General features: G+C 42.0%; 1 protein-coding gene across 1 annotated transcript in view; it reads left to right on the plus strand.

The window, feature by feature from the left end:
- The window catches only part of LOC306779100 (protein unc-13 homolog B-like), a gene marked incomplete at its 5' end in the record, with an annotated part of 135,265 nt that overhangs the window by 74,080 nt on the left and 45,410 nt on the right, over positions 1-15,775 (plus strand). The window contains 5 exons of the mRNA XM_079270866.1: positions 6,980-7,029; positions 7,191-7,266; positions 11,857-11,931; positions 14,299-14,518; positions 14,612-14,839. Of these exons, the coding sequence (XP_079126992.1) occupies positions 6,980-7,029; positions 7,191-7,266; positions 11,857-11,931; positions 14,299-14,518; positions 14,612-14,839 (649 nt within the window). The remainder of the gene's footprint in view (positions 1-6,979; positions 7,030-7,190; positions 7,267-11,856; positions 11,932-14,298; positions 14,519-14,611; positions 14,840-15,775) is intronic.

Genomic DNA, 15,775 nt, shown 5'->3' on the forward strand with positions numbered 1-15,775 from the left:
TTGTCGTGATTCAAGATTTGTTTTGCATCAGTCCTGCACAGCTACACAAGACAACATGCACCTTAATGTTTCCCAGATTTTTGAAATATATATGTAAGTATAACTGACTTTCTTCTTATAAAGCACTGGGGTTTTGCAATGCACTGAGATTAGTTGATTACTCAATTAGTTTGTCGCCAGATAAATAATTATATAACTTTTTTCATTTTGCTAACGAACAATGGAAAGCATTCTCTTGTCCTTGCTTCTTATTTGAGAGCATTTGCTGCTTTTCCTTCTCTTTAGCTTTTGGACAAGCCAGCTTGGGATTTTGTAAATTGTAATTCACTGACAGGTCAAATCAGTGTAATTTGATGAACAGGCCGATTAAGTGATGGTTAGTTGCAGCCCTGATATGGAAAAGTGTTGTTCTCCTACCATCGTACTTAACGTATCCACCATGGCAATACAGACAGTTACACAAGGTATATATTATTAAATTCTGAAGCATTATATCCACAACTTGTTTATTCGTTTTTTATTAGTGTGACGGTCATTTCCCAGTCTGTCAGTCGGCCTGTTTTTATTGAGATAAAGATTTCCCATGTCTGTCCTCACATATTCGCCCATAATCACAGTTTAAGTTTTGTACTGTGCAGGTCACTTATCTCGCTGTGCACCCATTCATATTGTTCCTTGTTTCATAAAATATATAATTGTTAACCACCATTTTCTGTGTTAAAATGATGTGTAGAACATGTGTTCAAAGGCTCTAGCGTAAGTCGTTATTTTTTTCCAATTAATATCACCTGGTGTAATTACCTGACACTAATTTAGCTTGCTTACACAGTAACATTCATCAAGAGCAAAGGCAAAGACTAGCATGTGCTCGGAGTGCTTGTCATTAAAAGTAATGTTTATTATTATTATTATTATTTATGTCCGATGTGAGAGTGGCCAGTGATGTACTGCTACTATTTTCCTACCCAGTGTGATTTTGGCTCTGACTTTGTTCAATCACAGCAAAACTGTTTACGCCATCACATCTGATTCAAATAGTGTGAAACTGATCAATAAGTCCATCAACAAATATAATTAAACCCATTGTATTAGAGTAATATCTCAAACTCTGTCTCTCTACAAACCCACAAGACATGTGCTGTTCATTCATCCTCTGTAAATCATTTTTTCACCACAGATTGAGATTGTTTTTGGCATGTGATTATAGATGTTAATGTGGTCAGCATTTAGTTCATGAAACTACATGTTTGAATTCTGACCTGACCAAATGTTAATGAAGTGTGTGTGTGTGTGTGTGTGTGTGTGTGTGTGTGTGTGTGTGTGTGTGTGTGTGTGTGTGTGTGTGTGTGTGTGTGTGTGTGTGTGTGTGTGTGTGTGTGTGTGTGTGTGTGTGTGTGTGTGTGTGTGTGTGAAAGAAATATATATAATATATTAAGAAATATATAGAGAAAGAATATTCAAGAGCCTGGTGTTGACAATCCACTGTGGTCATCTGAAACTGGATGATATCCGGTTGTAGTGATTGAAATAGATTAACAAAGGGGTTACTGTATCAGGCAGTACAACAAAATGTCCCATCTGTGTCCAAGGATCTTTATAATTTAAAATGAACAAAAGAATAATTTCATTAGTACATTTGAGTCCTTGAGGGCTGAAGTGCCTTCCGATGAACCGTAACATCAACTCTATGATGTACTCTTCATTTCCTGTTGAATCTCAAGATTCATGCCGTACTCATTATCTGGATTTTGCTTTCATTCAGCATCGACGTAACAAGTAATAGAACCAACCGGAAAATCAGTTTATGAATTTGCACTTATGTATATTCAGTGAATAGAGGGAACTTTGTTGTTCAGATTCAACTCATATGGTCAATCTGTTCTGACATGGTCAGTGTGTTCTGGGCAAGGGGAGGAAATGTGTTTGGGAAAACAGAACTTACTCATTTTTGTGTTCCACGTATATTTTGCACAATGATTGCACAAGCTACCGCACTCTGTCCCAGTGTTTCTATATTTACACGTTTATTTGATTTTGAATTCAAAGTTGACATATTCGATTTGAGCAGGATATTACTGTGTCTTCCATTAAAGGCAAAGAGGTATATCTTCATAAAAAAGTATTTATAATTCCTCAAATGTCTTCTTCGTTTCCGCACTTTTCAATTGACTTCTATGTTACTGTGTTTGATGTGTTTACAAGTATTTTATCTTTGTCTTCCCATTTCAGTCACGGACCACTGACCACTGAGTGGTTCGGCTGGATAAACTTCCGAAAGGCTTAATTAATAAACTATGATACAGTGAGGATTTTGATTGTAACACCCACCGACAATGTGGGAAACTAGATGAGGACAGTCTGCTCTCTTGAGAATATGTTCTCCAGGAATCGCTTCAATGGTCAACATGGAGCAGGTGTTGCCCCTAAAGGTGGCACAAAGGAAAAAGTCCATTCACCCAAGAAGAGAGCTCCAAACCCCAGGGTAGCACTGGTCATTCGCGGTAAAATACATCGCCTCTTGCAAGGGTCTGCAGATCACCATGTCCCAGATTCCGACCTCTATTATGGAGGTATTGAAGATGAGGAAGAGGGGGAAACACAGGAGGACAGAAAGGAGCACAGAAGCAGATATCCAAAGGTTAGCTCCAGGGCTGAAGCCTATTCTCCAAAGGTGTCAAACGATAAAGGACATAGAGTAGCACCGGGGCCGCCATGTGTTGGAGAGGTAGAGCTGAACAGAGAGGGATGTATAAGAATACCATGCACTTTGCAGCACAAAAGCTACAGATCCCCAGCCAATATAAAACGAATCTCCTTTGAAGGGGACATTCAGGCAGCTCCTGAGCAGATGCAACCACCCCCGCACTACAGTCCAATAGGCCCAGACATGAATGGTACTAAATTTGCAGGAGCAGCTGGGGGGGATTTTGCTTCACTCCCTATTCGGCCAAAGAGACCCTTTTCTACTGGTGACTGTGTGGACTACAACAGAGCTCTGCCAGGTACGCTGCTGGAGGAGGACGAAGAAAAAGAGGAGGAGTCAAGTGCTATCATCGACCACATTCTTAAAGAGCTGAGGGGGATCAACAAGATACAGGAGGAAATCTCAGACCTCAGGGATTATCTGACCTCAGTTCGAGGGTCAGTTGAGGAAGTGTCATCTTGTGTAGACGCTGTATTGTTGGAGATTGAGGGTATTCGTTCTAGCAACAAGGCGGGTTCAGGGGTTCACACAGGCACCTGGTCGGGGGTAGGGTGCAAAGATGGATCATCCTCCCGCAGAAGGCCCGCTAGTGCTTATGGCAGTTTAGGGAGTGCAATGCCAAAGTCTTCTTCAAATTTTTTCCCTCAAGTCTGCAATGAGCGTCATAGCATCCATGAAGATTTACTGCTATCAGGGGCAGAAGAGGCTACTGTGTCCCCAATTGCTGAATCAGTGGATCATCAGGAACTGGAGGAACCAGAGGATACCTCTGAACATAGTTCGGATATCCCTGTAGGTGCGATAGCAGGAAAGCTCAGCTTTGGCTACTTTGAAAGGCCGGATGGCCATGACTATCCAAGCACCAGCCCCTTGTCTTCTGGTCATAGTGAGTCAGACCTAGAGGGACCATCATCTAGTCATGGAAGAAAGACGCAAAGAGCTGATGATCGAGAGGAACATTGGACTAACACTGGACCACCACACAGTGCCTCTGGGGAATCTGCATGGCATAGGGAAACTGCTTACCGCAAGGGCAGAAGTCTGGAGGAGCATGAAAGTGAGTGTCCTCTCTATGGTGAAGGAGCTGGTAGCTGGGATCACTACAGAGGTGCAGGAGGTTATGGTACTTCAGGGCAGTGCTCCACAGGAAGCTCAGAACATCTCTCTCGTCGCTCTGGGAAACATTACAACTCACCTGCCAGCACTTCTAGCAGGGAGGAGTGGCAGTCACGTAGAAGAAGGCCTCAAACCCAGTCTGGGATCAATATTCCAATAGATACCAACCTTGAAAAGCCCACTGTGGCATATGAATGTTCTGCTGATTTGTCCTACCCTCAAAGTTCCGGTTACCATTCAATTGATGGACATGATGGAGAAGCAGAGGAATTTGACTATGGGCAGTCAAATGTCCTGAGCTACACTACAGACTGTCATGTCGATAGTTATCAGGAAACTTATTTAGCCTACGAAGAGTCTTCAGCAGCCACATGGACTGAGGAATCCTTATGTACCACTGTAGCTGATAGGCCATTCATCCAAGAGCCTGGAGCCACCAACCAAACCTTAGAAAATCGACTCCCTCGCTCTGTCAGTGCAGATGTCCAAGCTGGTGGTTTCAATGTCAAGCGAATAGGCCGAGCTGTACTTGATTTTAGCTCTGCCTTGCGCGGTGCATTGCGCAAAATTGAAGTACCTGGAGCCCAGAATCCTGGAGAGGAAGCAGACTTTGAAATATCAATGCCGTCTGACCTACATACAGCTGATTTGCCTTCAAAACCTCAATGCTATGAGGCACAATTTCAACAAACATGTGACCAATTCCGGGAAGGTAATGTGGGTGATAGTGGTAGTGCTGTTCGGGAATTATGCAGACACAATACTCTAGACACATCAAATCTTTTTTCTGTGGAGCCTAAGCTTGAAGACGCCAACAACAGCCTTACATTGGAGTCTACAGACACCTGCCAACACCCTCCTAGTTCGGACAAGATCCCCCCATTCCCAGAAGAACGTTCAGTCTGCCTCGACTCAATTTCCAGTAGCACTTCAATACTGCCTCCACCTTATGGCCTTACAGAACAACCTGTAGATGGTCCTGCAGATCGGACCATTAAAGCCCAGCTTTCGCAATGCACCACTACAGAATCCCTCTCAGTCTCCCTTTCAGTTGATGAACCTGCAGCACTGGAGGAGCAGGGAGAAGCTGAGGTGCCACTGCCACAGCACTTCGCCGCAGACACTGTGGCCCCAGAAGGCGATGCAGCAGAGCCACCCTTGGAGATAAGCCAGATGGATGAACGTAGGCTAAAGTGCCTGAGGACCTTCCAGCAGATTCTGCGGGAGAAGAGGGAGTCCCGACGCAACCTCAACAGTATGACAATGTCCACCTTCTCTCAGGACGACTTTGAACCAGGTAGTCATTGTTCGACTTTAAATTGGAATCATCTTGTGTTTTAATCCCGTCCATTTTGTCTTTTTTACTTTAGTAAATGAGTCATCTATTAGACACAATTACAGTACATGTTTCTTTGTTTTTGTTATTCCGACATTTCATGCTTTCAACTTACCAAATATCAGAAAGAATTGTCAGCTTGTGACACTTGTTTCTATCTTCAGTCTGACATTGCCTCTGCACTAACCGAATCCTGTGAGGGAGGGGGATTACATTTTCTTTAAACAATCACTAGAGACCAACGTATATGCTTGAATTTAAGTCGAAGTCAACACTGAGTTGCCGGGGTTTTAAGAGTGGAGCGGAGTGAAATCAAATGAAATCATACAATGTCGGGCGATATTGAAAAGATATACCGTAATAGCTTGACAACAGCGTGGCTCTGATTGCTAACTAAGCACTCATTCGATCGATTGCTTTTTGTTATTTTTGCTATTTCAATTTGTTCGAGCGACTCATTTTATTTTTAAGTATTGGCTTGTTCGCTCAAAACCTTTTCCACTCCACCTTTTTGTTATCAGAGCCGCTCACTGTTGCCGGAACTCTTTAATCTGTGTGTACATTAATAAAAGGATAACCGTCAGTATCCTCTTTGGGTAAGTTCACCCAGCGGTTATGAATAAGCCCCCGCACTGAAAGGTCCCTCAGGTATTTTATGCACCAAACGGTCTCTGCTGGTACTATCATTTTCCACCCCCCTTGAGAGTAATGTATCACTTGCCACTCACGAGTCCCTTACTCCTGTCCGAGGCTCCAGCAGCAGCCATTTGCTGAATTAGAAACCATCAATTATGTCCTTGGAAAGCAAGCCTGACATGAAGGACGAAGGAGAAGGGAAATATTAAGAGTAATTTTCATGATAAATTATACATGTTAATGAAACATTTATGACCTCAGATCTGTAAACTCAGTGTCGCTTCTGCTTTCAACGTTTACAACAAAATGAATATCACAGGGTGCGTCTTGTTATTGTCCATGATGAGTCAAACGAGTCCATGACTGTTTTCTTTTCTGTCTGTTTCCTTTTTTCTCTTATGCTATTTTACAGATGGAAGTCAAGAAGGAGATCAGGTTACCTCTTTTGTGGTTTCTCTCTCGTTAAAAGTATTAACATGACATCTTAAAGGAAGTTGTTCTCTGTACAATTTCTTCATATCCTTTTGGCATTTTCTCATGTCAGTGTCTCTCTGTAATTGTTTTTTGTGAAATGCCTTTTGTCAGTTTCTGAAAAATGCTCGCTTAATCCTGAAAATACTGTGTTTCAATTTCAAGCGAAAGAAAAAGTTTAGGTTTTACGAGACGTCAGCCTCAAAGCATCCGAGTCCGATTAAGAACATTTGTTGTTCCTGTCATAAAAAATGCTATTCAGGAATAGGTCAGTATTTATTAGGACACAATATTAATGAAAAATAATATTGGTGTGGAGTCAGGGTGACATATCAGCATGTTTTGTTCCTGTCACATTTTCTTTACTAGCTGTCAGACAAAAGAAACACGCTGTCAGGAAGCAAAATTCAATATTCGATGTGCGTTTACTGGGAGCGTGTTTGGTGGGTGTTCTCTTTACAAGGTGAAACCAGATTTATGATGCTCATATATGTATGGGGGCAATATGATTGATTGAAATGCCCTCTTTGGCATGCAATGCTGAGACTCAAGCAACCCAGTTCAGTCCCTTCTCTCCTGTTATTTTTTTTTCTTTCCCACTTTCTTGTTTCTCTTGTGCTTGTGCATGCTACAGTGTCATGAAATCATGAAACCAATAAAGCCTGTCGTAAAACCTTCAAATGGCAAAATCCGTGACCTTTGACATTCTATTTCAGATCCGAGATCAAGATGGTGACCCCAGCAAGCACCCATGGGCCAAGCCAGGGTCAGTAAAGGCCTTTTGCTGTGAACTGTATGTGCTCGTGTGTGAACGAGCGACTGTGATTACCTGGTGCAGTGTTTGCACCTTGATTTTTTTAAATATTAATCATTGCATTTTGGTATTTGTCTGTGTGTGTGTGTGTGTGTGTGTGTGTGTGTACACAGGGGAAACACACCGTTTGGCATTGACAGCATGCCAGACCTCCGCAAGAGGAGACCCATTCCTCTTGTCAGTGAATTGGTGAGTAGACATCACTCAATATGTGTCGCCCTAAACCAAACATGATCAGACTCAGGATATTTCTTTCAGGGTTAATTGATCAACTGGGTAAATACAAAATTCAAAACGTGGAGAAAATAAAAGAGGAAATAAGGACAAAAGCAAGTATGTTATCAAATAAACCCTGAACTAAACATCCTCCTATATAGAAACTATAAACCCTGTATCGAGGGTATATATTATATCATATCAACACATCATTTTAAGATTGTATTTTAAAGTTTTATCTGACGGATTGTACATTTATCTATGAAGATGGAGTCACTGGTATACAGAATAAACAACTCACAATGAAGTCTTTCAAACATGAGATGTGTTTAATATTTAAGCACAACTAAAATAAATGTCACTTATTACTGACACAGTCAAGGAAGTCTTGTGTATGTTGCATACTTCCGAACTAAAAATCTAAGAACAAGAAAACTGCAAAGTATTTTTTCTATTCATATCATGTGGTGGTGTATGTTGAATATGTGTCAGGTGGTAAACATGAGCGACTAGTCACTGTGGGTGGAGATGGTCTCCATACTCTGCCACGTGGCACCTGTCAGGTTCACAAGCCAGTGTTTACTGAGGTAATACTTCAAGTTAGTTCTTTTCTCATAGACTTCTATGCAGTCGCTCCCTGATGGCCAGGAGAGAGAATGCAGGTTTAAGGCACTTCAGCATCGGCTTCACTTATTAGAACCAGAGGTTGCCGTCTTGTATGAAAATATTCGTTCATAAGATTTAGGAGAACTTGCCGCATTCACCAATTGTCTCGTATTTTGGATATTCTCTTATTCTGGTCAATTACTGTGCAATTAGTCTGCAGTTATCCAAGCCTACATTTTTCACGAGTGGATTTATATTTTGTTACATTTAACAAGCATTTAATAATAATAATTACACTTCATAACTCTTCAGACCCTGCAATTCAAATGATAGGCTCATATAATTCTGAATGTTCAATATGCTGCTGTTGTACAACATCAATATGAACATCTCAAGCTGCAAAACGACTTACATGACTTGACCCTTTCCCGTTGTATTCATCAATGGCCGTGCTGGGGCGATATGTTTTTCCTGTCTAACCATTTCTTCTTTATTTCAGTGACAGTGTGACCCTCGGGTGACACGGCATTAACAGCCCTCGTTATCTGTAGCCGCTCCTGGGCTTTTAGGTCCCTTTAATTATGGACTTTCCTTTATGGATCTCCGAAAGCAGGACTTTAATATAGGACATATGGGGCAGCACGCTTTATTATTGGGCCGTTAATTATATGCTCATTTATAATTCCCATGAACGCCGTTCATTTACACAGTTAGCGTTCATCATGTTTACAATAGTTTTGTTTTTTCTGAAGTATGGCGCGCTTGCTGAATCTGATTTGGCCCACTGTATGGAAAAAAACTTAAGTTAAGAGAAGAATATAGAAATGTTGTTGCATGAGGTCCATTACTACCGAATAATGAACTCCTGGTTATTCATTCTCAAAGAGCCTCAATGTCCACCTCGTTGAATATTTCCCCCGGAGTTGTTTATCATCACATTAAGCTGCCGATCATAAAAATAAAAATGTCAAATGTGATTTACAATTTCTTTTTTTTCCACCACCTACACAATGTAAGAGAGAACGTGAACACGCCAATGATCAATTATCAAACCAATCATAGCTTTCATATATCTTAACGTGATTTTATTTATCATTTTTTCATCTGTTTACTATTAACAACACACATGCTGGTTTGTATGCTGCTGGATCGCCTCGATGCACGCTGTTAGTTTGTGTTTCTCTCTGCAACTGCTGTGCACCAGATAGATGCTCAGTCACCTTTGCTTATTCATGACCACTCTAATTGCCTGTTCACTTTTGCTTCGGCATTGGAATTAGCTGAGGAAAGTCGTGTTAACGAGCTGGCCGAGCGGCACCACAGTTTGTCACGTTACAATCAGCTAATTTGATCCTTCAGGAATGATTACTTGCAGGCCACATACAGGATAAATGTGCAAAAGGGCACTTCTGCAGTGGCACCCGCTGGGTAATGATTTGTTTGCCAGCACTGAATCGCTGGATTCAAGGTGAACGCTGCTGATCCTCTCCGAGGGGAAACTGTTTGTTTGTCTCTAACCTTTTTCTTTCTGCTTGTTCTCTCTCCTTGCACATGTTGCCTCCCTCCCTTCGTCGGCCCTCAGGCTATGGTGAGTAAAAGAGAAGTGAGAGTTCGGCTGCTGGGTTTTACCGTTTCTTTTGATGGGCTCCTTCAGAAACTCTCAAATGCTCCTGATTGTAGCACAGCATTTCCATCTGCTGCGTGTGAAGATGTCTTACATGCGTCGGTACGAGCGCTCGTACACGTATCAGTCATTGTTCACCTTCATTTCAAAACGCTCTGACAAACACAAGAAAAATCAATTCCTTTTTTGGTGAATACTTTCAGCTCTTCCCTCAGAAGATTGACGCTCGCTCTTTTCCTCTGATTGGTGTTTTAGCTACAGGTCCTATAATTAACAGGTTTGTCTTGCTGGTATTCAGCAAGTCAGGAGCTCCACTTTGTAACACAACTCACCGACCTCCCCAAACAAGCCAATGCTGATAAATGTCCCGGTAAATGGTCTCTCTCCCTCTGGTCTCACGTTAACTTTGAAGCACTTAATAAGGGAGGCTGAGACGTTGGAACGTTCAGTCGCAGAGATCTAAGGAACCTGACTCGTCTGATTGAAGAGACTTTTCTGCTTTGATTAGACGTGGGTCCTCCGGAGGGAAGGGCACTCTTTCAACAGCAGATTTAAGGTTTTGAAGAGATTTCAAGGCTCCCGGGCAATCTAGTTACATTTTGTTACGTTGAGTATATGGTTTTACACAAATTATGAAGAGAAATAAAAACAGGCGGGAGAAGGATGAACAATGAGATGAGATAAAGATAATTTAGAGATAAAACCATAACGGCCCACAATGAATGGGCCTATTTAATGACAAAAGCTGGATGTTTTAGTTGTGACAGAAACCTAGCTACGGTCAGGTCAGGTTGAAGAGGTTTTTCTAATCATCCAGACGTCTATGTTGTTGGGTCAAAAGTGGAAATAGATGTCTATTCACTACGTAGTTCACGCTTCATGACTCAGCAGTTCCACGTTATATAACTATGGATGTGTCAAGTGGAGATTCACTCGTTTCGTTTGACAATGCAGCTGTGATAAAATATGTGCTTGAAGTTGTAAAACGGATGCTTTTTTCTTTCCACAATTCCACAAGCCGCTTTGGCCTAATGCAAAGGTTAGGTTCAGGGTTTCGGGTTCAGGGTTTCGGGTAAGGGATTTACTGTGCCATTCTGCAGGATCGGGATCCAGATGTCGTTCAATAAAGCCACAGCTGCTTCATTTCACCCACCAGCACTGAGTGCCACTAGTAGGGGGTAACTCATGGGAAGTGGAACCCATAAAAGAAACCAGTGCAGCAGCAAGACCATCAGGTTCTTTTGGACACTTGTGTTCACTGAAATGCAAAACCAAACTGGACGTACTGCTGCTTTTTCATTCTTTGCACCGCTACTTCAGGCACTTCGACCTCACTGTGTTATCCTTTGTGTTCTCAGAGTTGTTTATGTCTTGAGCTGAACTTTAAACACCATCAACTCATTCTACTTCATTAACATACCTTAATATCTTAAAGTGAAGTCTCGAGCTGATGAATCACAGAGCAGCTCGATCAGTTATCAGTTCACGGTGATGATGACTGACTGCATGCGTCTGTGAGATGCTGTGAGCAGACCCTAATAAGAGCTGAGCTTCTATTTTAAGAGCATTTCTCAGGTGTATCACAGCTCTGAATTAAAGTGCTGGATGGAAGGATGCTCTAGGATTGAGGGATGCATTTGAACTGGAGTATTTTGTTTATGCGGGAGATGATGAAAGGCTGTCAAAACCTGTCTAAACTTTCCTGCTGAAGCGTTGCCACATTTCTCTTCACATCCACAGATCCACAGAAATGACACAAAACATATTGTTGAAGCGCAAAACAACTTACAGGACTCTGTCAAAGAAAAACGGCAACAAAGGATGTGCTGTCTCTTCTTAAAGTGACACACATTGGTCCTCTTACCTGTAGTGCTATTGATCAAGCTAGCCTGGCTCTGACTATATAGGTAATATAATCCACATGTTTGACCCATAACCTTCCATAAAAAAGCAAATGATCGGTTTTACAGTTAACATTATCTTTACATAGAAAATATGAGTTTTTTGTTTCATTAACGCTCTGAATGTCGGCTTTAGCACCTTTAAAGTGCTGATGAGATGATACCATCAGACACAGTCAGTGAAGCTCCTCACAAACGTAGAAATACAAACGTGTTGCTGTTTGTCCTTGAGGAGGGAATATAGGAGCGACATGTGCCGTTCAAACAGAGAAGGAGAACAGCATCATGAAGACCACTGATTTCTTGAATATTTTTTAGCTGAAAGTTTGATTTGCCTTTTTACTTTTATCTTGACCTTGTTTGTTTGGGTTTCTTTCTCTCTCTGTGGCTCTCTGTGGCTGCTGGCACAGATGTTTTCTGTCTTGGTTTCAGACTATGATCCAGTCCAGGAAAGCTGGACTCGCCCACACACTGGCCACACGGACCTCGCTGAAAGACGAAGAGCTTGTGAGTGGCCAAATACATGTCACACACACACACACACACACACACACACACACACACACACACACACACACACACACACACACACACACACACACACACACACACACATATATATACTGTAGTTATGGTTTTTCAGTTATCTTGCTGTCACCTCGATGCCAGCTAATGGGGATCCACACACACTGTAACTTCTATTTGCGCACACACTTTTCTCACCAGCTGTTCTCCTGCTGTCATTCTGCTGCAGCCGTATTGTTCATCTGTTTGTTGAAGATCCAATGTGCTGTCGGCTCTGAATTTTGCTGAGTCAACTTTAGGGCAGCTTCAGCTTTTACTGTTTTCAGGAGCAGCAAGGCTTCCTTGACTGGATGAGGTTTCGTGTCTGTTTATTATTGTTATTATTTTTACCTTTCCTACTGTACTGTCAAGTCATGTCAAGCCATGATGGTGATTACATTACATTAGGTGTAACATGAATTATTCAAGTGTTGAAAGTAGGTCACTGAATGCAGCAGTGGAGAACAAAGCAACTGCCAAATTGAAAACGCTGTAATTGATACAGTTTAATTACAAAGTAAAGGAATCCTGACAATAACCAAACATTAGTTTCTGTTTAAAAAGAGTCCTGAAGTTGTAGTTTATAGATCAAATGCAGGTCGAACAAAATGCTTGCAGAGGGAATGAAAGTGTGCATTGCTGTGTTTACACATTATAACACATAGAGTACAGATGGAGTGAGCTCAAAGTAATGTAAAAAATAATAATAATACATACTAACATGGTCCGTTTTTCTTTGTAGCTGTCTCCTACAAAATGACGTTCCCAAACAACACCAGTAAACTGAATTCTCAATTATGTTTTGAGGAAAGTGTATTATCTCAGAGACAAAACAGCAACGCAACAAAACTTGGTGTGGTTGAGTACGACATCATGGTTTGGCGTAAAATAAGAAGGTTTGTTATGTTTTTTAAGTTACGGACATAAACTAAACACGGGACATGAGCAGCGGTCTCCTGGGTGAAAGTCCTGTGTTTGGTGGACCCGATCATCCACTACGACCTCCTCCCTATGTGGACTACGACTGGAAACAGATGTGTGATGCATCAAAGAATCGGCTAGCAAATCTGTGAGAAATCTCACAAATCAGATTATATGATTTACTACAAAAGTAAAAACAGACACAAACGTGTGCAGAAATATATCAATAACCGGCACATGTGCCTCGCGAATTACGGACTTTGCCAGATTCACAGATGGGTGTTGCACACACAGAATAAGGGAAATATTCAGACGTCCATACTGCACCATGTTAGCTGTTCCATAATTAGATTATGCTGACAGATGGAAGTAGCATAGTACATACAGAAATATCCAACATTCAAGTTGACAACCTGTGAGAAATGTGTGCAAGAACGGTGCCAAAAATGAAAGTCATCTGTTCATCCATACTTTTATTTGTCTTAATAACGCTGGAAATAACAATGGAGCCAAAGTGGAAATCTCATTATCTATAAAGGATTTTTGTTTTTTAAAGCTACAGCATGCTTCACAAGGACAAGGAAGTAAATCAGAGGCAGAAGAACAAGACAGACAAATAAAGTCAGAAGGCCCAAACAATTGAAACAACACAGGTCAGATCAACAACAGTCAAAGCGGTTCGAAGAAGACTGAGTCAAACCAGAGGCAGACATGAGAGCGATGAAACCCACGACAGAACAATAGTTTCTCTTATTGAAAGCGATCTCCCGCACTATTGATACCACCATATTGCAATCTCTACAATTACAAAAACAAAAATACTCATAAGCATAAATAATAAACCCACAATACAAATTCTGTTTTCACCAAATCAAGCCGGGCTTCGAGTCAAGGTGTCCTCTCGTCCTGCGGAGATGTGTTCACCTCCTCCCACTCTGGACAACAGTTTACCAATAAAGAGGCCAAGAATTACAAACACACAAATTAGCACTGTTCCACATTTGTATATCATTTCATCACCAGCCACCTTGAAATCGTCCGTTTGCGTCCTGCGTTAACGCTGAAGACGCTTTTTTCTTGAAAGCTACACCAGATCAGCATGTGAAGAAAGACAATTATCGGAGCTGAATCAGTTCTCGTTCTTGCTTTTGCTCCCCCGATCTCTTGTGCTACCTCTCCCTGTTGTCCTCCATCTTGTCTTGTTGTGTTCTTCTAACCACTCATCTTTTTCGCCACACTTTCCTTTATCACTCTCTGCCCTGTTGTTGTTGTGGTTTTTTCTGTTGGATAACTTTTATCCCTTTTCTCTTATCCTGCTTCCCCTCTACCTTTGTCCCACATCTCCTACATCCATCCATCTTTCTTTTTTTTATCTCTTCAATCCAACAGAAAAACCATGTGTTCAAGAAGACCCTGCAGTCTCTGATCTACCCCATCTCCTGCACCACGCCGCACAATTTCGAGGTCTGGACCGCCACCACGCCCACCTACTGCTACGAGTGTGAGGGTCTGCTGTGGGGCATCGCCCGGCAGGGCATGCGCTGTGCGGAGTGCGGCGTCAAAGTGCACGAGAAATGCCAAGAGCTGCTGAACGCCGACTGCCTGCAGAGTGAGTGACGTTATTAAACTACTTGGAAATTTAAATTCTAGGAACTCATCAGCCACCCTTCTCCTCTGCTTCCTCCCACCTTGTCGCCTTCAGGAGCGGCCGAGAAGAGCTCCAAGACCGGGGCGGAGGACCGGACGCAGCACATCATCATGGCTATGAAGGACAGGATGAAGATCCGCGAGAGGAACAAGCCGGAGATCTTCGAGGAGATCCGGAAGGTGTTCAACATCACCAAGCTGGTCCACGGGCAGCACATGAAGACCATCAAGCAGAGCGTCCTGGACGGCACCTCCAAGTGGTCGGCCAAGATCACCATCAACGGTACGTCCAGTGAAAAAGAACATGTGAATGGTGACCTGAATACTCCATAGGGGACATCTATTCATTTGAACTCGATTAAATATATGTTAGATGACAGAAGGTTTGCAAAAATGTGCTGCGTTTTTCTTTACACTATCCTTTCAGTCTCTTGTCTCTCTCTCTGTTTACCAATTTATTTGTACGGCTCAAAATCACAAATGTGCCTCAGAGGGCTTTACTCTGTACAGCAACATCCTCTGTTCTCAACTTCAAAGAACAGTTAAACCCATTTTCATACAAATACATTTAACACACAAAGGCAAGTTTTAATGCAGTAATGCAGATCGTCATCCAAAAAAACACCATATTTATGACCACGTGACATATAGTGAGAGACAGGAAAAGCTGTGTTTTCTTTCATTTTGTCTTTCTCCATTATTACTGTTACTTCACAGCGCTTGTAGCAGCAGCACTCTGTGTCGAAGCGTGTCCACCTGTACTGTGCATATAACACTCATATCTCTGCGTGAAGTCGATCTGCAGAGCACACTCGAGGTCGCGTGGCCTTTTTATTCTCAGCATCAGCTGACACATCAGCCGCACCGGCTGCAGCGCATTTTATTTTTTAGCGCCTGGAGGACCAAACTTCATTCTCGAGTCAAATATGAATTGGTACGAATTTGGCGGTCAAAGGTCTAACTGTGACGGTTTTACATAAACGTCTAAACAGATACAATGATGAAGTGATGACATTTTGGACAGGAATGGATGTAATCTGCAACTTGACTGGTTGGCGGAGGCGTACAACCCTGAGGCGGGCATTCCAGTGTAGTACAAAGTATGTTTGAAAGGAAAAACTAATAACGCTTTCTCTAAAAGCCTAAAACACAGTGATACACAGCGGATAAACATAGCGGATAAATGCTTTGGAACCGTTTTCCAAAATAAAACTGGGAT

Source organism: Melanostigma gelatinosum (genome assembly GCF_949748355.1).
Source record: "Melanostigma gelatinosum genome assembly, chromosome: 6".
NCBI classification, from domain to species: domain Eukaryota; kingdom Metazoa; phylum Chordata; class Actinopteri; order Perciformes; family Zoarcidae; genus Melanostigma; species Melanostigma gelatinosum.